Genomic DNA, 23,637 nt, shown 5'->3' on the forward strand with positions numbered 1-23,637 from the left:
CAGGGTTTTGTTAAAGCTACAGCTTGTACTTTTGGCCTTTTTATATTTATTTATGTATTTGTTTTTTGTTTTTTTTGCGTTTCTTCTTCATAGACAGCCAAGTTTTATCACAAGCTCATCTTGTCAGTGGTGAATTACTCCTTTAAATTTAATCAGCAAATATACAATTATTTTTTAATTAGAAATTACAATACATTGTGGGATCATTTGTTAAGGTTTATTGAGCCCTGAGGTAGTGCTACACCACAAGGACCGCTAAGGCCAGAAGTGGGGCAGCACTGCATGACCCACTAAGCCCAGTGGTGGAGCTGCACCATGGGGTTCACTGCATTTCGATGTTAAAGGGGCGTCTGTACAGTTGTGGCTGATATCAGATCGTAATTCAAAATTCAAGACATTGTCTCTAGAGGCGCTAAACTCATATTTTATGAGATATTTTCTAGCCCTTCGATAAATTATACAAATGAACAATATCACAGGAACATTTTTGCTTGTTGATATTTTTTCTGAATTGCATAACAGAACAATTCCACGGACATATTACATGTATGTCATATGGCAGTATTTTTGCTCTCATACTTAGGCTCTGATAAAGATGGAGGAGGAATGGTCAACAGTGATGTTTGAGGTGATGCCTTATAAGGAGACAGGGACTTACATCTTGAAGAGCCCAGACGAAGCTTCTCAGCTCCTGGATGACCACATTGTAATGACCCAGAGCATGACCTTCTCCCCATATAAAAAACCCTTTGAGGAGAGAATCAGCAAATGGGAAAGTAAATTGAAAATGACACAGGTAAGCCAATCATCCTGCAGGTATGATTCTGAAATCCACAAGGTGAGATAGGTACTTTTGGATTGTTTGTTTAGCTTGCATGTAGGCGTCTTTGCCAAAAACAATAACTAAAAGTCTTTGTGTTACTGTGGTATTCTGCTGGTAGGAAGTATTAGAAGAGTGGCTCATCTGTCAGCGGTCGTGGCTGTACATGGAACCTATTTTCAGCTCTGATGACATCAACCGCCAGCTGCCTGTGGAAGGGAAGAGGTATCTGACCATGGAGCGCACCTGGAGGAAGATCATGAAGGCTGCCCATGATAACAATAAGGTGAGCATGGTCAGACTACTTAATCATACTATATTTGATTTGTCAGTGGTTCACCAAAGAATTGAGATGTGATTGTCTTTATGAGTCCAGGTGATTGAGGTGTGTCCTGAACCACGTCTATTGGCCAGTCTCAAAGATTGTAACAATTTACTGGAGCTCGTTCAGAAAGGACTGAGTGAATACCTGGAGACCAAGCGAAGCGCCTTCCCCAGGTAAGAAATGATCAGTTTTTATGGTTTCCTTCAACAGTAGGGAAGGCCCAGGGCAATTCACTAAACAATAATTTTCCATTTAACCTTTCTTTTAATTTCTTAGCACTTTAAAGTTAAATCCAACTCTGCAGCGTCATTATCGTTGTTGAAGCAATTATTTAAGAACTCTCTTGTTGTCTGGTTGTAGATTTTACTTTTTATCAGATGATGAGTTGCTGGAGATTTTATCTCAGACTAAAGATCCAACAGCAGTGCAGCCACATCTCCGCAAATGCTTTGAGAACGTCGCCCGCGTGAGTCCTCTTTTGCATCCAACACATATGATTTGCTGTAGTATGTTTACTATATTATTAGCATGGCAGAAAATATCATTTTGGATATATAATACTATAGTGTTTCAATTAATGTCAGAAATTCTGAAATCTGTTGTACCACATGCAGCTCCAGTTCCAGTCAGATCTGCTGATCACACACATGTACTCTGCTGAGGGAGAGGAAGTCCAGTTGTCCGTCCCTGTGTCTCCTTCTGGGAATGTGGAGCATTGGTTGCGGGAAGTGGAGAACTCCATGAAGGCCAGTATAAGAGACAACATTAGTCGTTCACTGCAAGCCTATGTAGAGGTAAGTGTTGTTTCTTATTTTGTAGATGTCAAGTCAGTGATTTTTAAAAAAGTGCATGGCTAAAACAATGTTTTGTTTGTTTGTTTTATGTAAATGGCCCTTTAATCAGTTTGAATCACCATAAATTTCCAAAGTGCACTGGATTTTTTTGTAACAGCCTAAATACAATGTGTTTTATAATAACAAGTAGTTTATGTTGTCAGTGATGTTGTGATATAAAGTCTCAACCCTGCCTGCAGCATCCTCGTACAGAGTGGGTGTTGTCCTGGCCTGGGCAGGTGGTGATCGCTGGCTGTCAAACATTTTGGACTCAAGAGGTATCAGAGTCTCTGGATAAGGGAGACCTTGCAGATCGGCTTTATCCACAGCTACAAACACAGGTATGGATTGTTTCCAACAGTGCAAACAATTAAACATTTCTGGGGATGTTTTGTGTGTTACAATGTTGTATATTCTGATAAGGAACATAGGATGTAAGTTAAAGTATGTGTTTGTATATGCCCAAACAGTTGGGAGATTTGGTGCAGCTGGTGCGGGGTCGTCTGTCAAGGATGCAGCGGGCGGTACTCTCAGCACTCATTGTGATCGAAGTGCATGCTAAAGATGTGGCAGCAAAGCTGGTTGAGGAGAAAGTGTCCAGTGTCAATGACTTTGAGTGGATCAGCCAACTGAGGTTATACAATATAAAATCAATATATATATATAAATTGTTTGTAACATTATAATAGTAGTATTGTAAAAGTAGTATATGGGTAACACTTTACAACAGGGGTCACCACACTCGGTCCTGGAGGGCCGGTGTCCTGCAGAGTTTAGCTCCAACTTGCCTCAACACACCTGCCTTGAAGTTTCAAGTATACCAAGCAACACCTTGATTAGCTGCTTCAGGTGTGTTTGATTAGGGTTGGAGCTAAACTCTGCAGGACACCGGCCCTCCAGGAACAAGTTTGGTGACCCCTGCTTTACAAGAAGGTTCGTTAGTTAACATGAACTAGAATGAACAATACTTCTACAGCATTTAGTAATCTTAGTTAATGTTAATTCCAGCATTTACTAACGCATTATTAAAATCACAAGTTGTGCTTGTTAACATTAGTTAATGCACTGTGAACTAACATGAACAAACAATGAACAACTGTATTTTTTAGTAACTAACATCAACAGATTTATAAATACTGTGATAAATGTAGGGTTCATTTTTCATTCATGTTAATTAACACATTAACTAATGTTAATGAATGACACCTTATTGTAAAGTGTTACCGTGATGTGTGTGTGTGTGTGTGTGTATATATATATATAAAGAGAGAGAGAGAGAGAGAGAGAGAGAGAGACATCAGTTTACTGTACACGTGTTAGTGTTTGTGTTTTCATAGATATTACTGGCGTGATGACCTGTACATCAGAGCAGTGAATGCTGAGTTCTTGTATGGTTATGAGTACCTTGGTAACTCAGGACGACTTGTTATCACTCCATTGACAGACAGGTGACATTTAGAAAACTGAACTTCATTTATATGTATCTGTACATATGCTTTGCAAAGAAAAGTATTTTACAGGATACTTTCTTTGTGAGAAATTAAAATTAAATACAATGTTTGTCCATCACACAGGTGCTACCTCACCCTGACTGGTGCGCTTCACTTAAAGTTTGGAGGTGCCCCTGCAGGCCCTGCGGGTACAGGAAAGACAGAGACCACTAAAGACCTGGGCAAAGCTCTGGCCATCCAGACTGTAGTTTTTAACTGCTCTGATCAGCTGGACTTCATAGCCATGGGCAAGTTCCTCAAAGGCTTGGCTAGTTCAGGGGCCTGGGCCTGCTTTGATGAATTCAATCGAATTGATGTGGAGGTTTTATCAGTTGTGGCTCAACAGATCACAACCATTCAAAAAGCCCAACAGCAAAGAGTGAGTAAAATCACACACTTGAGGCCTACTATTTTTAAAGACTATAATATGTGCGTGTTAAGGACAGAAGGCATGTTTTTTTGGAACATAACTTGCATACATCATATCTAGTAAATTATTTTTAATTATTATCCTTATTTTTATAGACTAGAAAATCATGAAAATTCATTGGTAAAAATGTGTGGAAAACCCTGATGTCCTGTTTGTTGTGTTCAGGTGAAGAAATTTGTATTCGAAGGCATGGAAATCACTCTTGTTCCATCCTGTGCGGTCTTCATCACTATGAATCCTGGTTATGCTGGTCGCACTGAACTACCAGATAATTTAAAGGTGATTTAAATGTATGGAACTCGCCAATAGCAATGTAAAAGCTCAAAGTAAAAAAGACTGATTGAAAATGTACTGTACGTATTCCTTAGGCCCTCTTCCGTCCTGTGGCTATGATGATCCCTGATTATGCCATGATAGCGGAGATCTCTCTTTACTCATTCGGCTTCAGTGATGCCAAAGTCTTGTCCAAAAAAATTACCAGCACTTTCAAACTGTCCTCAGAACAGCTCAGCTCACAGGTTTGACTTTTATGGCATGAGTGCAGCCATGTTTTGGGGGAATTTCATAGAAACTGTCAGGAAAGAAAAATGAAAAAGAAGAAAAATAGGCTTCATCTGCTTGTTTCACATCTGTTTGTTTTACTTGTTTATTCAGACTTCTTCTATGTGTTTTGTGTGAAATTCACTTTGTTGCATGTTGTCAATTAGGACCACTATGATTTTGGCATGAGAGCTGTAAAAACTGTGATCTCAGCAGCTGGAAACTTGAAGAGGGAAAATCCTGATATGAATGAGGTTTGATGATACATGTTTGCTCTGCAGTATTCTATAAAATTTATTTAACTTTTTTTCTGCAGTTTAATCTCTTCTTTAAGCACCACAGATATAAAACCACCTGCTGCTGAACGAATTGTGTGATTTATGCAGGAGCTGATATGCCTGCGTGCCATCAGAGATGTCAATGTACCAAAGTTCCTTCAGGACGACCTCAAGCTCTTCAATGGCATTGTGTCCGACCTCTTCCCCAAGATCCGTGAAGAGCCAATAGACTATGGTACCCTAGAAGAGTCCATCAGGAATGTCTGTGCAATCAAATGCCTTAAAGATGTGGATGGTGAGTGTGATAACTAAAATATAATAAAATACCTAACTACATAATACTACTATTGTTAGAAATTGCAACAAAATTAAAATAGAAATATAAACTTTTGAACTGCGGGTTTTGTCTGGTCAGAGGAGAACTGGCCCCCCGACTGAGCCTGGTTTCTCCCAAGGTTTTTTTTTCTCCATTCTGTCACAGAGGGAGTTTTGGTTCCTTGCCGCTGTCGCCTCTGGCTTGCTCAGTTGGGGACACTTAATTTCTAGCGATTATCGCCGATTTGATTGCACAGATACTATTTAAACTAAACTGAGCTAGACAATGACATCTCTGAATTCAATAATGAAATGCCTTTAACTGAAAATTGAGTGTTTAATCTTATCATTATACATTACTATTACATTACATATACTGTTAAGTGCTTTGACACAATCTGTATTGTAAAAGCGCTATATAAATAAAGGTGACTTGACTTGACTTGTGCGGTAGAATTATGTGATTTATAAGAAAACTATAGCAAATCATATTTCTTACCAAAATGATTATGTGGAATTATCAACAGCTCTAAATATTTTTGGTTGTCTATTTACTCTAATGCTATAATTTGGAAAAAAAGTCATATGAAATGCTAAATTGGTTAGTCAGGAAATTCCTTTTTAGTGTTTTTCTTGTCTTGCAGGCTTTATAACCAAGTGTATTCAATTATATGAGACCACTGTAGTCAGACACGGTCTAATGTTGGTAGGACCTTCAGGCTCTGGGAAAACTAAGGTAAGATTCATTAATACACAAACCAGTGCACAAATAAAGAAGCTGTAACAAAAATGGCAAATTCTGATTTTGGAATTCGCTTATATGCACATACTTACAGTGTTATGAAGTGCTGGGAGCAGCAATGACAGCCCTGAAAGGCCAACCTTCAGTTAGTGGAGGAGTATATGAGTCTGTACAGACCTACGTGCTCAACCCAAAATCCATCACTATGGGGCAGCTTTATGGAGAATTTGATCAGCTTACTCATGAATGGTGAGTGCACTCTGGATTTATTGTAATAACAGTGCTGTACAGGTTGACGTAGCCTCCTGGGCAGCACTCTGGTTGCACTTTGTTGACCTGAGTTTATACTATCCAATCTTAGTATAATCGGATGCAAAATTCACTTTTACATGGTGTTTGCATATTAGCAGTGTGTGGACACAACCACTCTACAATGATAAAAATCCATTCACTCCTTTTTTTAATCCCCAAAAAACCTAAACAGTCTCAATTATCAAGCCGTTTTCAGTTTCCTCAGGCCCTGCCCACGACCACTGACGGACTGTCCCATATTAACATATATCAGCCCTCAGAGAGTTGTACGCTGTCTGCCATTTTCTCTGCGCTCGAGCAGCTGTAGCGACAACAGTATCTCGTAAGCAATTCAGGTGTTTTGAAGTTGGATATAAAAGTGAACATTTGAGTCTTCATTTTATCCCAACATCAGAGCCACTGAGGACACAGTGGATTAGTTTTATTTTTGTTTTGTTTCTGAATACACAAAAAACAGAAGAGAGGGGTGGGGTGAGCAGTAGCTCATTATCATTTAAAGAGACATGCGCCAAAATGGATCACTGTGAGCAGAGCTGCTTTTGACAAGGAACAAAGGTATTGTTTTAGACGACCATAGAGGAATTTTCACCAAAGTATGTTGCAGACATTTCATGAAGCCCCTGAAGAATCAAACCAACTTACGGAAAATTGGCATCCGATGCCCCCTTAAATAAAGGGAAAAAATTCTTAAAAAGATATCTTGCAAAAAAAAAAAAAAAAAGACTGTGCAGGTTGTTAAAAGTTAAACTGTTAAATTACAGGACAGATGGTATCCTGTCTTGTCTCATTCGGGATGGAGCTGCCTCCATGGACCAGGAGAAGAAGTGGTACATGTTTGATGGACCTGTGGATGCTGTGTGGATCGAGAATATGAACACGGTTCTGGATGACAACAAGAAACTGTGTCTAAGCTCTGGCGAGATCATCAAACTCTCCGAGGTATGTGAATTTCTGCTAATAGCTCTCAGTGTTGTACCGCCTTTGTTTAACTATAATAATAATTTTCTGTTTTTCGGACAAATTTTTGGCCCTCAGGTGATGACTATGATGTTTGAGGTGCAGGATTTGGCAGTGGCATCTCCTGCCACGGTTTCTCGCTGTGGTATGGTATATCTTGAGCCCAGTATTCTCGGTCTGACTCCATTCACAGAATGTTGGCTCCGCATAATCCCTGACCTGTTTCAGCCCTACACAGATCAACTCAACTCTCTCTTCACTAGGTTCTTACAGGTGATTGGTCCTGTAGTGTTTTTTATTTTTAAATTAAATTGAATTAAAAGCACCGTAGTTTACGTAGTCTACAGCCTGATCAAAATCTGTTGATCAAATAAAAGTGAACGTATTGTAAGGTATGCAGTTTATTGTCTATCAAGGTTTTGAGATGTTGTTATGTGCTGCCTCAGGACTCCATCCAATTTGTCAGAAAATCAGTGAAGGAGGTGATCACCTCCATGGACAGCAATCTTACCTGCTCTCTGCTCAAACTGATGGACTGTTTCTTTCAGCCCTTCATCCCACGAGAGGTCAGAGAACTGCTTAGTATTACATACAGTGGTGAAACTAATTTATTCATGGCTAAACCTAATTTTGTGTGTGTGGTCAGGGTAAGAAACCCCCTTCCCAGGAGAAACTGTCTCGGCTGCAGGAGCTGATTGAGCCCTGGTTTATCTTTTCACTCATATGGAGTGTTGGAGCTACAGGAGACGCTGCCGGCTGCCAACGTTTCAGTTCATGGCTCAGGGGCAAGATGGTTGAAGAAAAGGTCAAAAGTAGCATAAATTTATCATGAAGCTCAGAGCTATCAGCAATGATTTACATGCTGTAGATAATTAAACAGAAGTGCCACAGAGTATTCAAATAATTTTTATGACTTTTTTTGTAAGTTTATTCATTCATTTTATTATTCATTTTGAAAACCTAATTTCTTTGTTTTTCAGGTCCAACTGTGTTTCCCTGAGGAGGGACTAGTGTACGATTACCATTTAGATGATGCAGGGATAAGTTGTTTTGATGAGGAGGAGGAGGATGAAAAAGAGAGGAAGGTGAGAATGTTTTCTGGAATGTAGAAATTAATTTACAAAACATTTTTGAGAGATACGTTTGATTAAAAGAATGAAATCATTTTCAAATGATAGAATAAACATGCATTCATTTGATTATTCAAATGCTTCAGGTTCAATGGGTCAATTGGATGAAATATGCCCAGGAAGTGGTCATCACCCCAGAAACTAGCTACTCTGACATCATTGTGCCCACAGTTGACACTGTTCGCATGTCGTTCCTGATAGACATGCTGCTTTCCAATAAGAAGCCTGTGGGTAGTTTTGACTCTCAGTCTACATGCAGTCAACTTAATGTCATATGGTTGTGCTGCTAAGCTGGTTTCCTCCTTTGATTTGTCAGGTCTTGTGCATTGGGCCAACTGGCACAGGAAAGACCCTGACCATATCAGACAAGCTTCTCAAGAACATGCCTGCTGAATACATCACTCACTTCCTGATGTTCTCTGCTCGCACCTCCGCCAATCAGACTCAAGACTATATCGACAGCAAACTTGACAGAAGGTTCTTCCACTATCTCTTCCTCTCATCAGTCTGTTACTATACATTTTTTCTCTGTACATATTACTAGATTTTTAGTATTTACACATATCTTAATTGCAGACGTAAAGGTGTGTTTGGGCCTCCTTTGGGAAAATATTTTATTTTCTTCATTGATGATCTGAACATGCCCATGCTGGAAACATACGGAGCTCAGCCTCCCATTGAACTGCTGCGCCAGTGGATGGATCATGGAGGCTGGTATGACAGGAAACAGATAGGTGTGTTTAAAAAGTTGGGTCAGTCTGTTTTTTTTTTTAAGAAATTAATGCTTTATTCAACAAAGATCCATTAAAGTGACCAACAGAAAGATTTCTATTTCACATAAAGGCTGTTGTTTTGATCATTCTGTTCATCAAAGAATCTATGGTTTCCACAAAAAATATTAAGCAGCATTCCTGAATGATAGCATACAAAAAAACTTTTTACAAACTCTGATTCATCCTCTGTGTTTAACAGGCACATTTAAAAACCTTGTTGACATAAACTTTGCATGTGCCATGGGCCCTCCTGGTGGCGGCAGGAACCCCATCACTCAACGCTTCACACGCCACTTCAACTTCCTGTCCTCCACTGAAATGGAGGACGCCAGCAAGAAGAAGATCTTTTCCACCATCCTGGGGAGCTGGATGGGTGAGTGACAGTCATCATGTGGGCATCTAGATATGAATGTATTTCAATGTGGGTTCTCATCAGGAAACACCAGTCAGAAGCTTTGGTAGCATTTTAAACGATGTTTTTGATGTTCTGATTTGTTTATTTTTTTATTTTGTTTTTTACAGATGGAAATATGAGTAAAAAGGACCCAGGCAGTAAGCTTGATACAGAGAGAGAAACTGAAAGATAGACAGAGAGAACGAAGAGAAAGACTAAACCACTAAAAATTCTTATTGCTATTTACAAATATAAGTTACTAATATATTTCTGAAATGAGAAATATTGAGCTTATATTAACATACTGTATATGTCTTACTTGCAAAATGGATTTTCTCACACAAACTCATGATTGCATCTGTGATTTCTAGAGAAAGTTCCAGAAATTAAACCATTCAATGAGCCACTAGTGGATGCCACCATCAGGGTGTACTCCACTCTTACATCTGCTCTCCTACCCACACCTGCTAAATCCCACTATACGTTCAACCTGAGGGACCTCTCAAAAGTCTTCCAGGGCATCCTGATGGCAGAGGTTGGGAAAATAGAGGTACCACCATTAATAAGTCTCAGTTTTTAGGTAAGATATGTCATGTTTTATCTGTTCAAATCTTCATAAAATCTTTTGTATCATCTCTGTTTACTCAGAATAAAATACAGCTATTGCAGCTTTGGTATCATGAGAGCTGCAGGGTGTTCCAGGATCGACTGGTCAGCGATGAGGACAGGAAGTGGTTTGACCAACTCCTCCACACTCACATACAGGAGTTTGGGTGCAAAATTGAGGAGGTGGTCCCGTACCAGCCAGTCCTATATGGGGACTTCATGTTCCCTGGGGCTGTCAAGGTTTACCGGCTGATTGAAGATAGAGAGAAGGTGCAAGGCTTATATTGTCTTGTATTGATTCGGTTACATGTTAGTGGTGCTTGCTACACATATCAATAATGCCTCAAATTGTGTGGATATTACATTTCTGTGTTATTCAGTGTTATTTTTATTTTGAGTGAATTACTATTAGAGTTCAAGTGATTTTTTTTAACAATAATAACCCTGGATCAGACTTTTGTGTGGGCAGCCACTCGCTGTTAAAATGTAACGTTTTTATCTTTTGGCAGTTTGCTTGCTTTGGCAAGTATTTAGCATAAAATAGTTGTTTTTTGAATCGAAAGGTTTTTTTGAGTCTTGTTCTGTATCCACTAATACAGCTGGCCAGTGTGATGGAGGAGTACATGGATGATTATAACCAGACTAGCACCACTAAGATGAAGCTGGTGCTGTTCATGGACGCCATACAGCATGTGTGCCGTATCAGCCGTATCCTGCGCCAGCCCCTGGGGAACGCTTTGCTGTTAGGAGTTGGTGGCAGTGGACGCCAGTCGCTTACCAGGCTTGCGACACACATGTGAGAGCTAAAGAGTTGTTATGCTGAACCGTTAAAATATAATTAGCATCACTAATGAGTCAGTTGAATAAGGCTTCAGTTTATCAAAACCAGAAGTTACACTGACCCACAGAATTGAAACTGAGTTTAAACCTTAACAATTTTGACATGAATACTTTTGTTAAAATGATCCATGCCTGTAAACATTTTGCTCTGCCACTCATGTAGAACTGAAAATAATTATTATGTCATGCCTGGAACACATATGTGAGCAACGTTCAATATCAGTACCATCTATTTGAACACATCTAATAAACTGTGACATATATAATACAAATACATAATTTGACGATATACACAGTTTTTATACAAAAGGAAAACATTTTGCTAGAATGTGTTTAAGGAGCAACATTTGAAAGTAAACACTAGCCATATCTTAAACTTTAGTTAATAGTTTTGAAAATGTCTTTATACATGGCCACCCACAAAGAAATGATTACAGTGTAACTCCTGCTATTATATCCCAGCATCATTTTGAACATTCAGTCATTCATTCATATGTCAATTTGGAAACCGTCCAAAAGTGATAGACCAAATTAAAGACCTCATCTATGGCTTCACTGTTGAACACAGATTTTCTGATTGTGACTGTCCTTATATTGTCAGAGCTGAATATGAGTGCTTCCAGATTGAACTCTCCAAGAACTATGGCTTCCTAGAGTGGAGAGAGGACATCAAGAGCATCATGCTTAAGGCTGGTCTGCAGAATGTGCAAATCACCTTCCTGTTTGTAGATACACAGGTGAGTTCACAGATTATAAACATTTTCACATTATATACTAGATATACTGTTCGAAAGCTTGGAATCGGTAAGATTTTTTAATGTTTATTAAAGAAGAATCTTGTGCTCACTAAGGCTGTTTTTATTTGGTCAGAAATAGTAAACACAGTAATATATTTTAAAATGTAATTTATTCCTGTGATGGAAAGCTGAATTTACTATAGCCTTCAGTGTCAACATGATCCTTCAGAAATCTTCCTATGTTCCTAAAAGATTTATCTGCGAGAAAATCACCTTGACACTATTGGCAAACACACAACAACTTGCTGTCCAAGTCTTTAACACATTTTACCTACTGGTTTTCAGATTAAGAGTGAATCTTTCCTGGAGGATGTGAATAACATCCTGAACTCAGGCGATGTGCCCAACCTTTATACTTCAGAGGAGCAGGAACGGATCCTGACTGCCATGAAACCTGTGGTTCAGGACATGGGCCAGCAGCCCACAAAAGCTAACCTCATGGCAGCCTACATCAAGAGAGTCCGTAGCAACATCCACACTGTTCTCTGCATGAGGTTTATCTTTATATTAATACTTCTGTTGACACTTAAGTGCTACAAATACACTTTTCAGAACTGTTGCAGTGATCTAGTGTAAAACTATTTTTGTCCCATTTGTTAGAAAGATATCCCATCATATTTCAGCTTGAAACATACAGTAAACAATTGGAAACTGAGTCTCAAGACCTCTGTTCTCTGTCTCCATCTACAGCCCAGTAGGGGAAGTGTTCCGGGCTCGCCTCAGGCAGTTCCCCTCACTAGTCAACTGTTGCACCATTGACTGGTTCAGCGCATGGCCACAGGAGGCACTACAGTCTGTAGCAACATCTTTCCTCAATGAGCTTCCAGAACTGGAGGCCAGCCCTACAGCCATCCAAAGCCTGGTCAGTAAAAGTGTGTGATATGCATGTGTAAGTGTATACAATATCGTAAAACTTTCCTGTTGTCTCTCTTTACAGGCACTGATGTGTGTTGAGATCCATCAAATGGTGTCCAGGAAGTGTGAGCAGTACTTAGCTGAACTTTCCCGCTACAACTACGTCACTCCTAAGAGTTACCTGGAGCTCCTCAGCATCTTCTCATCTCTGATTGGCCAGAAGAAGCAGGAGCTACACAGTGCTCGACAGAGAATGAAAACCGGCCTGGATAAGGTGATTTGGGAAACATCTCATTCTTCCTACACATTCTACATTATCTACAAACAGGTTTTTTGATTGTATGTGTATGTGTGTAGTTGCTGAGTACAGCAGAGGATGTGAGCAAGATGCAGGAAGAGTTGGAGATGATGAGGCCTCAGCTGGAGGAAGCAGCCAAGGACACTGTGATCACCATGGAGCAAATAAAAGTGAATAAAACAGCAAAAATAAAACATTTAGGAATGCAAACATGAATGAATAAGATTCCACATTGATTTTTGTTGCCTGAGATATGTGTGTTTATGTGTGTGTGTGTGTGTGTGTGTGTGTAGGAAGATACAGTGGTAGCTGAGGAGACTCGTGTAGCGGTGCAGGCTGAGGAGACTAAAGCCACTGAAAAGGCTCGTGTGGCACAGGCCATCGCTGATGACGCTCAGAAAGATCTGAATGAAGCGCTTCCTGCTTTGGACGCTGCCCTCGCTAGCCTGAAGTCACTGAAAAAGAATGATGTTGTTGAGGTGCAAACATTATATTTCCTGTTGACATCTGTCCAAAATGCCACAATGTTTAGGTCATGCCAGCTCACAAGGAGGTGTGTGTGTGTGTGTGTTTGATATACTGTAGGTGCGGGCTCTGCAGAGGCCTCCTCAAGGAGTGAAGCTGGTTATAGAAGCTGTCTGTATCCTGAAAGGTATCAAACCCAAGAAAGTTGCAGGAGAGAAGCTCGGAGAGAAGGTTGATGACTACTGGGATGCAGGAAAGGGTCTTCTGCAGGATCCAGGAAAATTTCTGGATGGTCTCTTCAAGTATGACAAGGTGAGATGAGAATTTGTATGTGGGTAATGTAAGCGTGTCCCTTTTTGTTTACGTTGTTACGTTTTGTTTACGTTGTTTTGTTGAATCTTTGCAAATCGCATTTCCTAATAATGTGCTAGTTAGCCAGTTTCACAATGAATGCAACTAAAGTTTACCATCTCTCAGAGAGTGGCTCGGAAGAGAAGGGCGGGGTGAGCAGAGCTCATTTGCATTTAAAGCAACATACAATTAAACGGCTTGCTGTAGACAGAGCTGTTTTTGACAGGGTAAAAACGGTGTTGTTTTACACTACCATTGATAAATTTGAACCAAACTGTGTTACAGACTTTTCAGACCCTAAATCATATCAACTTGTGGAAAATGGGCATCCGATGACCCCTTTAAAGTCTGCTAAATTGAAACACTTGAAATGTACTTTAATTGTGCGAAAGTAGTGCTGAAGTCTAAATTATAAAGTATATTTGATTGTGCTAAATTGGAATTATTGCAAGTATACTTTTGCATTTGCATTTAAAGACCGATATTATTCAAATATATTAATATATACTACTAATATAATATATTAATAATATATTGAAGTAGAAAACAATTGTTTTAAATTGTAATAATATTTCACAATATTACTCCTTTAACTGTATTTTATGTCAAATAAATGCAGTTTTGGTGAGCATAAAAGTCTTTGGTTTATTTGAAAAACACTGAAAATTTTACAGAGCCCAAACATTGTAAGATTTTTATCACAAATTCAAAATGTTCATGGTATTAGAAATATTAATTGAAACATAAAAGCCAGAAGTGTATAATTTCCATTGCTCTGGTCTTTTATCCCACAGGACAACATCCCAGATTCAGTGATTAAACAAGTACAGCCTTATATTGACAACCCAGAGTTCCAGACTGACTCAATCGCAAAGGTGTCCAAAGCCTGTACTTCCATCTGTCAGTGGGTGCGAGCAATGCATGTGTACCATTTTGTGGCCAGAGCTGTAGAGCCCAAACGGGTAGGAGCTTGATTCCTTTCTGCTAAATCCACTGTTTAGCTTAAATCTCCTTGAATATTCATTCCTTTTTGTGTGTGTTTGTTTTTATATCTGTGTGTGTAACTACAACATTTTAAGCACTTTTCTGCCTAAAGCTGTTCAGCATGTTGAAGTTTTTGCAAAACTGAGGCTAATTTTAATAATTATGTTAATTGCTTTCTATGTGTGTGTGAGCAGCAAGCCTTGCAGGAGTCTCAGGAGGATCTGGCTGTAACACAACGTATTCTGGATGATGCTAAGGAGAAACTAGCAGCTGTAGAGGAGGGCATTGCCACACTGCAAGCCAAGTATCATGAATGCCTGACCAAGAGAGATGAGCTAGATGCCAAATGTCAGCTGTGTGAGAACAGACTGATCCGTGCAGATAAGGTAAGTAGAGAAATACCATCTGAACTTTTTCATTTTTTTCACTGACATTGGCTTGTCAAACTTACCACTTTATCATGCCAGCCTGATTTGCATCAGTATGAAATCTATGACTAGTGAATATGTTTAGTAGAAGTTTACTATACTTTGAGTTTATATTGAGCACATGGCGGTTCAGACACAGGATGTTGTTGTGTGTGGCAGCTGATTGGTGGACTGGCTGATGAGAAGGTCCGCTGGAGAGAGACAGTTCTGCAACTGGAGTACATGGTGAATAACGTGGCAGGAGATGTGCTGCTCGCTGCAGGATACGTAGCTTACCTCGGACCCTTCACTGTGAGTGTGTGGGAATACGGCAGAGAAAATGCATATTGGGTGGAATGATGTTTGAATATTTAATTGAGTTAATTATGAGGGTGGTTGTTTACAAAAACTGTTCGAAATCAGGTCATATTTCACCCTAAATTCTAAAGAAATAAATAGAAATATTATTTAAATTATTTTCTTGACAAATAAGCACTTTTTTTTCTCATTGCCATAATGCAGAAAAATCTCATCTTTAACATTTAATTGTGAGATTCACAGAGAGAGTATATGTTAATATGTATGATTTCTGCAGGGAGAATATCGTTCAGCGATGGCTGAGGAGTGGCTCAGGGGTTTTAAAGAACTGGCAGTCCCTCACACAGAACGGCCAAGCCTGATCAGCACACTGGGAGACAAAGTCAAGATCCGCTCCTGGCAGGTTAGAGACCGACACATAAGTACTTCAGTGCATAGACATGATACTGTTTGTTATGTAAATATGCTAGTTATTAACATTTTAAGTGTATTTATTTATTTGCGTGCGTGATTTTGTGTGTAGATTGCAGGCCTGCCCAAGGATAGTCTTTCTGTGGAGAACGGAGTAATTGCTCAATACTCTCAGCGCTGGCCTCTGTTTATCGATCCGCAGGGACAGGCCAACAAGTGGATTAAGAACATGGTAATAATTATACTAAAAAAAATTTTTTTACCTTATATAACGTTTTTTTTTACCTACGACAGGTATACATCATTGTTTTGTGTGAATAAAACATAAAATAATGCAAAAAAATATAACAAAACTAACTAGCTAAATCATGCACTAGTGTCCAAAAGTTTTGGGTCAATCATTTTTTTATGTTTTTGAAAAAAGTCTCTTATGATCACCAGGCTGCATATAATTGATCAATGACAGTAAATGCTGATGGAATGGGACTAAAATCTTAATGACCCTGAACTTTTGAACAGTATTGCGATGATAAGGTTATCTACTGCCCCCTAGTGGGGGAGTGGGAAGTTGAGACAAAAAAGTTGCATGTTATTACAATCGTCTCGCCTGGCTTGTTTTAACACGAAACTCGCACAAATAGCCATCCTAACACAACAAGTATTGTGTGTATTGTATTGAATAATTTACCCCAATGCAATTTCTGCCTTTTCTCATGGTCTTTGCTTTTGTTCTGTTTCCACAGGAGCGTGATAACACATTAGCTGTGATGAAGTTGAGTGACCGAGACTTCCTGCGTAGTTTAGAAAATGCTATCCGCTTTGGTAAGCCTTGCTTGCTGGAGAATGTCGGGGAGGAGTTAGACCCTGCATTAGACCCTGTGCTCCTACGACAGGTATACATCATTGTTTTGTGTGAATAAACCACATGAATACGAACAGTGTTTGACGATTTAAATGAACCTTTTGTTATAGTGTTTCTTAGCTGCCTGTTGTGTAAATCTGACTTTCTTGAGTGTATGCTCTTCAGACGTATACCCATGAAGGCAACGTAGTTCTAAAACTCGGAGACACTGTCATTCACTATCATGACGACTTCAAGATGTATATCACCACTAAGCTGCCCAACCCACATTACTCACCGGAGATCTCTACTAAAGTGACTCTCATTAACTTCACCCTCTCACCCAGGTGCTGCTCTTAAATTTCTTAAGACTAGAACATAATGAGGGCTTTTAGGTTGAGAGGTGGATTCTGGATTTCACGTGTGTTGGGTTTCTGTGCGTATTCATACAGTGGGCTAGAGGATCAGCTACTAGGCTGTCTCGTAGCTGAAGAGAGACCTGATCTGGAAAAGGTGAAGAACCAACTCATTGTGAGCAATGCACAAATGAAACAGGAATTAAAGGAGATAGAAGATCAGATCCTGTTCCGACTGAGCTCTTCAGAGGGAAACCCTGTTGATGACGAGGAATTGATAAGAGTACTTGCGGCCTCCAAAGTCAAAGCCGAAGAAATTCAGGTCTGAAAGAAATGATTGTGCAGAGCTAAATCTGCTTTCTATTTATGCTATAGAAATCTAATATCAAATCAGTGATTTTTGAACATTTTCAAACCATTAGGCTAAAGTGACTGCAGCTGAGGCGACTGAGAGGGACATTGACGCCACACGTCTGGAATACATCCCAGTGGCTGTCAGAGCCCAGATCCTCTTCTTCTGTGTGTCAGATCTGTCAAATGTGGACCCCATGTACCAGTACTCTCTGGAGTGGTTCCTGGGGATTTTTATGAGTGGCATTGCCAACTCAAAGAAAGCAGGTGAAAACGTGCCCTTCTATTATTGACCTTTGGCACTGAAGAACCTGCAAAGGTTTTTTTAGACCAGTGGCTATCAGTGGCCTTGTTGTCTCCAAGGTCATTTTCCACTACCCACAACAATATTCAAAGACCCCATAGCTTTTCCAGTTATTTGTGATTTACTGGATAAGGATAAAAGTTTTTTTTTTAAATACTTTTTTTTTTTTTTTACTTTTAAAAACTTTTTTTTATTATTTCTACCCAATAAAATATTTTAGAGCTTGGTATAACTAGAAAAATTTATATTCATTATAAAAATGCCCATGGAGTTATTTTTCATTGTATTCATTTACATGACTTTTTCAGTACTAGAAGTTTAAATTAATTTATTACTTTTGAAACATAGCTACAGTATAAGATTTATATCCAGGTTTGCCAAGATAGTGGGAACTACTATTATAGACATATTTACAGTAATAGGTAATACAATATAAATTCTTTTATAAATTAACAAACTGATTAACTAACTATCTTGGTTTATTTTCCCACAGATAACGTGAAGGAGCGTATTTTCAACATTAACGAGTTCTTCACCTTCAGCTTGTACAGTAACGTCTGTCGCAGTCTTTTTGAGAAACACAAGCTGATGTTTGCCTTCCTCCTTTGTTCCAGAATCCTGATGAATGACAGCAAGATTGATATGGTTAGCAAGACAAAAAACCAAAAACAAAAAAACAGGATTAAATGTCTCTTGTCTTCATCTCAATCTTTTTCTCTTTTTTTTTTAGCTCAGCCTCTTTCTTTCCAACCAGAAAATATTTACGGCAAATGTTTATCAGAGACCACACAAGGACATTTAAAACAAGTTAATTAAGTGAATTCTGTCTCCATTTTCTTTTGATCTTTATCGCTCAAGCTGCTTTTAATAATGCTAATATTTATTTCACTATAAATCTAGCTTTATTTGATTGTGCTGTGATAAAACAAATGAACAGCCAACACCGTGTTGCCATATCATTTTCTGTGTTTGTAGTGAGGAAGAAATAATAAAGTAAAGAATTATCTTGATTTGTATATGAATGTCTGTGTGTGTGTACAGGCTGAGTGGCAATACTTGTTATCAGGGGGCCGGCCCCAGCATCAGGCTCCAAATCCTGCTCCAAACTGGCTCTCCATGAGAGCCTGGCAGGACATACTGGCACTGAGCACCCTGCCCACCTTCAGTAACCTGCCAGAGAGCTTCTCCAAACATGAGTCTGCATTCAAGAGTATATTCGATAGCAGCCAGCCACACAGGTAGCCACAAACACACTTGTAGGTGGTATTGTTGTTGTGCATGTCTGGTTTAGATTCTCAGTTTATAAGCATATGTGAACAGGGAGCCTCTTCCAGGCGAGTGGGACAGTGGTTTAGACTCATTTCAGAAGCTTCTGTTTCTGCGCTGTCTGAGAGCTGACCGGCTCACTCACGGCCTGCAGGACTTTGTGGCTTCACAGCTGGGTCAGAACTTCATCGAGCCACAGGTACTCACACATATGCCCTATATACACCGTACTCATATCATCATATAATAGCATTAACAATCTAATAGCATTTTGATATTAACGGAACACTGTTTATGTAAGAACTTCTCATTAGAATGTTAAATAAACAGAGGTTACTTTGAATTCACCCTGTAGTAGGTATTTGCATATTTTTGAGTCATACTAATAATGTTTTTTTGTATGACTCACTGTTTTTGGTTTTGATTTGTCATGTCTCTCATTCCACCATGTTTCTCTTGTCTCTCAGACATCAGACCTGTCTGTGGTGTTTAAAGATTCGTCTCCTTCCACCGCTCTCATTTTTGTGCTTTCTCCTGGTACCGACCCCGCTGCTGACCTCTATAAGTTTGCAGAGGTCATGAAGTTTTCAAAGAAGATGACCGCCATCTCCCTTGGCCAAGGACAGGTCAGAACGCCAAAACATCCAGAGATAAACATATGCAGAAACTGATATCATAAATATACAGTCAGATTAAGCTAAAAAAAAAATGTGTTAAGCATATCCTACATGGCATTTTAGTTCAAAGTATCCACCCTCACACCTTTGAGACCCTGAGCTTAAGATACTCTCCATACATCTTATCTTTTCAGTAGACGAACTCTAATAAAAGATCGCTTCTCACCCTAGTGCTAATTATGTTCCTATTTAAAGTTTCTGAAAGCCTGCAATGTTCTGTGCCACCTATTAAAGAACTGTGAAATACCTGACCTACAGGCTCACACCAACATTTACATTAATATTCAACATATGACTAGTGTCATAACAATGTCAATTTGGATATCGTCTTTAGTGCAAGTACTTCCCTTTAGTGCATAGGCTTAATAGAATTTTATTATTTATTAATTTATTATTAATAGAACTATGTCTGTGTATATTTGAGTTTATTGACTATATTGGGATAACAGCATTGGTTGTATGTCAGGGCCCCAGTGCTGAGGCCATGATGCACAGCGCCATGGAGGTAGGACAGTGGGTCTTCTTCCAGAACTGCCACCTCGCTCCCAGCTGGATGCCTTCTCTGGAGAGACTCATTGAGAACATCGATCCTGACAAAGTTTGACACACCTGACTAGCTATTTTAGATTTTATTGACTGCTTGTTGAATATACCTATTAATCTTTGTTACATTCGTTGTTTTTTTCAAAGGAAGAGTTCATTTAAATATACTGAAACACTTGTTTGTATTGTAGGTTAACCAGGACTTCCGTCTTTGGCTCACTAGTCTGCCCAGCAACAAGTTCCCAGTGTCAATTCTGCAGAATGGCTCCAAGATGACCATAGAACCACCACGAGGCATTAAAGCCAATCTCCTGAGGACCTATGGCAGCCTCACTGATGATTTCATCACTTCCTGCACTAAGGTTCCTGTTGAAAAGAAGCATGTTTATGTTGAGAAGAAAATGTGTCATATTAATTAGGATTCTAGCAATATTTTTAATGTTTTTGAAAAAAAAGACTCTTGTAATCACCAAGACTGCATTTATTTGAACAAAATTAAAGAATAAGTTGTGAACTATTATTACAAATAATAATAAAAAAAAATATTTTTTCTTTTAAAATGTAATTTATTCCTGTGATGGCAAATCTGAATTTTCAGCAGTTAAAGAAACTATTATCAATGAAAACACTTTTGCTGCTAAATATTTTTGTAGAAACCATTTTTTTTTTCAATATTCTTTGTTAAATAGGAATTCAAAAGAACAGCATTTATTTGAAATAGAAAGTTTAATGCATCCTTGCTGAATAAAAAATATTTTTTCTAAATCTTATTCTGACCCCAAATTTATGAACGCTAGTGTATATTTAAATGTAAATATGTAATATGATATCTTTATTATTAAATACTGTTCTCTTTTGATCTTTTTCTATATGTCTTTTGGCAGACAGCAGAGCTTAAGGCTCTCCTCCTGTCTCTGTGCCTTTTCCATGGAAATGCTATTGAGCGCAGGAAATTCGGCCCACTAGGATTTAACATTCCGTATGAGTTTATGGATGGGGACCTGCACATCTGCATCAGCCAGCTGAAAATGTTCCTGGATGAATATCAGGACATCCCATATAAGGCAAATCCAGATGTTCTCTTGGCACACACAGTTTCATGTCTCTCTGCAGAGTATTTCCCTTCCTTTGCGCATATCCTTAACTGATTAAACATATTGGGTGACTATAAATATGCCATTTTAAGCACCTGCAGAACATCTAAACATCTATATTTGGTAGTGTTTATGTTTGTATAAAGGAAGCAACACTCACAAATCTTACTGATCTCTCTCTCCCTCACTGTTCAGGTTCTGAAGTATACTGCAGGAGAAATAAACTATGGGGGTCGTGTGACAGATAACTGGGATCGCCGTTGCATCCTAAACATCCTGGAAGATTTCTACTGCCCCGCTGTCCTGGGCCCTGAACACCTTTACTCTCCTTCTGGAGAATACAGACAAATCAGCACTGAGAACAATGTCAAGGTCCAGAACTGATATCTCTTAACCGCAGATATTATGAAAAAACAGTAAAGCTGATCTCAGATCAGTGCAAAAGGAACGTTTCCCTTCACAGGCTTACAATTTAGCTTGTGTTTGTGTTCTGTTATGTTTGGAGTACATCTATTTATTTTTTTTTTTTGCAGGGTTATTTGACATACTTTCGTGGCCTACCAATTAACGACTCGCCGGAGATCTTTGGCCTCCATGACAATGCCAACATAAGCTTTGCACAAAATGAGACATTTGCTCTGCTGGGAACTTTAGTGAAGCTCCAGCCCAGAGCAGCAGCCACCGGAGGCAAGTCCAGAGATGAGGTATGTGTCATATTGATTCTACATACATTTATTTGAATTTAATATACCAATTTAAAAATTGGTGAGAATTTTTTTTTTAAATAAATGATTTTTATAGATCAAGGTTGCATTAAATTGATATAAAAACCAGTGAAGACTTTTAAATTGTTAAAAAAAAATGCTGTTCTTTTGAACTTTCAAAGAATCCTTGAAAAGTTCAACTTTGCCATCAAAGGAATAAATCACATTTTAAAATATATTTAAATAATAAATAGTTACTTTACACAATATTTCTGTTTTTCTGTATTTTTAATCAAATAACTGCAGTCTTGGTGAACACAAGACTTCTTTCAAAAACATAAAAACCAAACTCCAATTTTTGAATGGTAGTGTATATGTATATTGTATGTGTATTCACACTGTTTTGCATGAGACTGTGCTCTTCAATGTGCTCTTAAATGTAGTGAAAAACAAGCCTAAACAGATAATCTACAGTTGTAGAAGACCACATGGTTGTGCAGCATTTTAAACGGCCATGCATGCGGCCAATTTTTGATTGTAGTTGTAACACTGCAATTATGGATTGTGCATAACACCAGTGAAGTAAAATGCATATGCTTTTTAGGTTTAATGCACACTCTCTTTTCTCCTCTACACATTAAGATCATAGAGGAAATAGTGGAGGGGATTGTGGAGAAGATTCCTAGTCTCATTAATGTGCAGGAGGTCATGAATAAATACCCAGTGATGTATGAAGAATCTATGAACACAGTCCTGCTTCAGGAGGTTATAAGGTAAGTTTTCAGTTTCACTTACTATACATCTAAGAATACTGAAACAAGCATCAGTTTTCAAAAATATTACGCAGCACAACTGGTTTTAACATTGATAATAATAATAATAAGTGTTTCTTGAAGACAAAATCAACATGTTAGAATGATGAGTAATGATGCTGAAAATTCAGCTTCACCATCACAGGAATAAATTACATTTTAAAATAAAATATAAAATGGTTATTTTGAATTGCAATGATATTTAACAGTGTTACTATTACTGTTCTTTCAAAAACATTTAAAAAATCTTACTGATAGTGTATATTTAAAAAACATACTCTAAAAATGCACCTCTCTATCACTCTCACAGATATAATAAGTTGCTATCAGTGATTTCCCAGAGTCTCAGTGATCTGGTGAAGGCTTTGAAGGGTTTGGTGGTTATGTCATCTGAACTGGAGCTGATGTCTAACAGTCTGTTCATCAACGCTGTTCCAGAACTATGGAAGGCCAAGGCAAGACTCTCCTAAATATTAACCATGCAAGACATGCACTGAATTTGTGGAATGAGTGTTTTTGTTATGTCTTGACTATGCAAGCGCTCTTGTGCATGTAACTGAAATCAGAATTAGCACTTTGACTACTGAGGGCTTAGACTTATTTGATATATTTGAATGGGTAGCATAATATTCTTCTTTTAATATTTTCCAAGGCATATCCATCTCTTAAGCCGTTGGCTTCCTGGGTGTCAGATCTGGTTCAGCGCATAAGCTTTTTGCAGAACTGGATCTCAGATGGCATTCCTGCTGTATTCTGGATCAGTGGGTTCTTCTTCCCCCAAGCCTTCCTCACAGGAACCCTGCAGAACTTTGCTCGAAGTGCTTCGGTCTCCATTGACACCATTGCTTTTGACTTTAAGGTGCATAATTTGCTTTCAACAGCAAGGCTTTCTTGCATTAAACTCTGTGAAATGCAATTTGAACCCTCAACTATGTTTCCATATTAAGCTCTCAAAGCAAGCTTGATATTTGATAGACCATTAAGAGAAGTATGGCATACCTGAGAAGGTCAAACATTG

General features: G+C 38.7%; 1 protein-coding gene across 3 annotated transcripts in view; it reads left to right on the forward strand.

Moving 5' to 3' along the window:
- Positions 1-23,637, forward strand: part of dnah1 (dynein, axonemal, heavy chain 1) — a 35,045-nt gene that overhangs the window by 10,599 nt on the left and 809 nt on the right. For 2 of the 3 annotated variants that reach the window (XM_058791848.1, XM_058791850.1), the window contains 56 exons: positions 584-796; positions 942-1,106; positions 1,197-1,318; positions 1,506-1,611; positions 1,760-1,939; positions 2,179-2,319; positions 2,449-2,612; positions 3,316-3,426; positions 3,553-3,847; positions 4,064-4,177; positions 4,267-4,416; positions 4,606-4,692; positions 4,825-5,011; positions 5,676-5,767; positions 5,868-6,022; positions 6,847-7,024; positions 7,121-7,315; positions 7,489-7,608; positions 7,689-7,847; positions 8,023-8,127; positions 8,259-8,399; positions 8,489-8,649; positions 8,749-8,906; positions 9,145-9,318; positions 9,468-9,497; positions 9,711-9,889; positions 9,988-10,215; positions 10,545-10,741; positions 11,387-11,522; positions 11,868-12,076; positions 12,273-12,444; positions 12,520-12,711; positions 12,795-12,905; positions 13,029-13,214; positions 13,321-13,512; positions 14,346-14,513; positions 14,730-14,921; positions 15,123-15,254; positions 15,538-15,663; positions 15,784-15,903; positions 16,415-16,564; positions 16,699-16,859; positions 16,965-17,190; positions 17,291-17,486; positions 18,017-18,168; positions 18,565-18,761; positions 18,844-18,988; positions 19,257-19,415; positions 19,933-20,064; positions 20,201-20,371; positions 20,894-21,073; positions 21,299-21,475; positions 21,637-21,807; positions 22,450-22,580; positions 22,930-23,074; positions 23,272-23,478. In XM_058791848.1, the coding sequence (XP_058647831.1) occupies positions 584-796; positions 942-1,106; positions 1,197-1,318; positions 1,506-1,611; positions 1,760-1,939; positions 2,179-2,319; positions 2,449-2,612; positions 3,316-3,426; positions 3,553-3,847; positions 4,064-4,177; positions 4,267-4,416; positions 4,606-4,692; positions 4,825-5,011; positions 5,676-5,767; positions 5,868-6,022; positions 6,847-7,024; positions 7,121-7,315; positions 7,489-7,608; positions 7,689-7,847; positions 8,023-8,127; positions 8,259-8,399; positions 8,489-8,649; positions 8,749-8,906; positions 9,145-9,318; positions 9,468-9,497; positions 9,711-9,889; positions 9,988-10,215; positions 10,545-10,741; positions 11,387-11,522; positions 11,868-12,076; positions 12,273-12,444; positions 12,520-12,711; positions 12,795-12,905; positions 13,029-13,214; positions 13,321-13,512; positions 14,346-14,513; positions 14,730-14,921; positions 15,123-15,254; positions 15,538-15,663; positions 15,784-15,903; positions 16,415-16,564; positions 16,699-16,859; positions 16,965-17,190; positions 17,291-17,486; positions 18,017-18,168; positions 18,565-18,761; positions 18,844-18,988; positions 19,257-19,415; positions 19,933-20,064; positions 20,201-20,371; positions 20,894-21,073; positions 21,299-21,475; positions 21,637-21,807; positions 22,450-22,580; positions 22,930-23,074; positions 23,272-23,478 (8,943 nt within the window). The remainder of the gene's footprint in view (positions 1-583; positions 797-941; positions 1,107-1,196; positions 1,319-1,505; positions 1,612-1,759; positions 1,940-2,178; positions 2,320-2,448; positions 2,613-3,315; positions 3,427-3,552; positions 3,848-4,063; positions 4,178-4,266; positions 4,417-4,605; positions 4,693-4,824; positions 5,012-5,675; positions 5,768-5,867; positions 6,023-6,846; positions 7,025-7,120; positions 7,316-7,488; positions 7,609-7,688; positions 7,848-8,022; positions 8,128-8,258; positions 8,400-8,488; positions 8,650-8,748; positions 8,907-9,144; positions 9,319-9,467; positions 9,498-9,710; positions 9,890-9,987; positions 10,216-10,544; positions 10,742-11,386; positions 11,523-11,867; positions 12,077-12,272; positions 12,445-12,519; positions 12,712-12,794; positions 12,906-13,028; positions 13,215-13,320; positions 13,513-14,345; positions 14,514-14,729; positions 14,922-15,122; positions 15,255-15,537; positions 15,664-15,783; positions 15,904-16,414; positions 16,565-16,698; positions 16,860-16,964; positions 17,191-17,290; positions 17,487-18,016; positions 18,169-18,564; positions 18,762-18,843; positions 18,989-19,256; positions 19,416-19,932; positions 20,065-20,200; positions 20,372-20,893; positions 21,074-21,298; positions 21,476-21,636; positions 21,808-22,449; positions 22,581-22,929; positions 23,075-23,271; positions 23,479-23,637) is intronic. The other variant, XM_058791849.1, reaches the window with a different exon arrangement.

This window comes from Onychostoma macrolepis, chromosome 11 (genome assembly GCF_012432095.1).
Source record: "Onychostoma macrolepis isolate SWU-2019 chromosome 11, ASM1243209v1, whole genome shotgun sequence".
Lineage (NCBI taxonomy): Eukaryota > Metazoa > Chordata > Actinopteri > Cypriniformes > Cyprinidae > Onychostoma > Onychostoma macrolepis.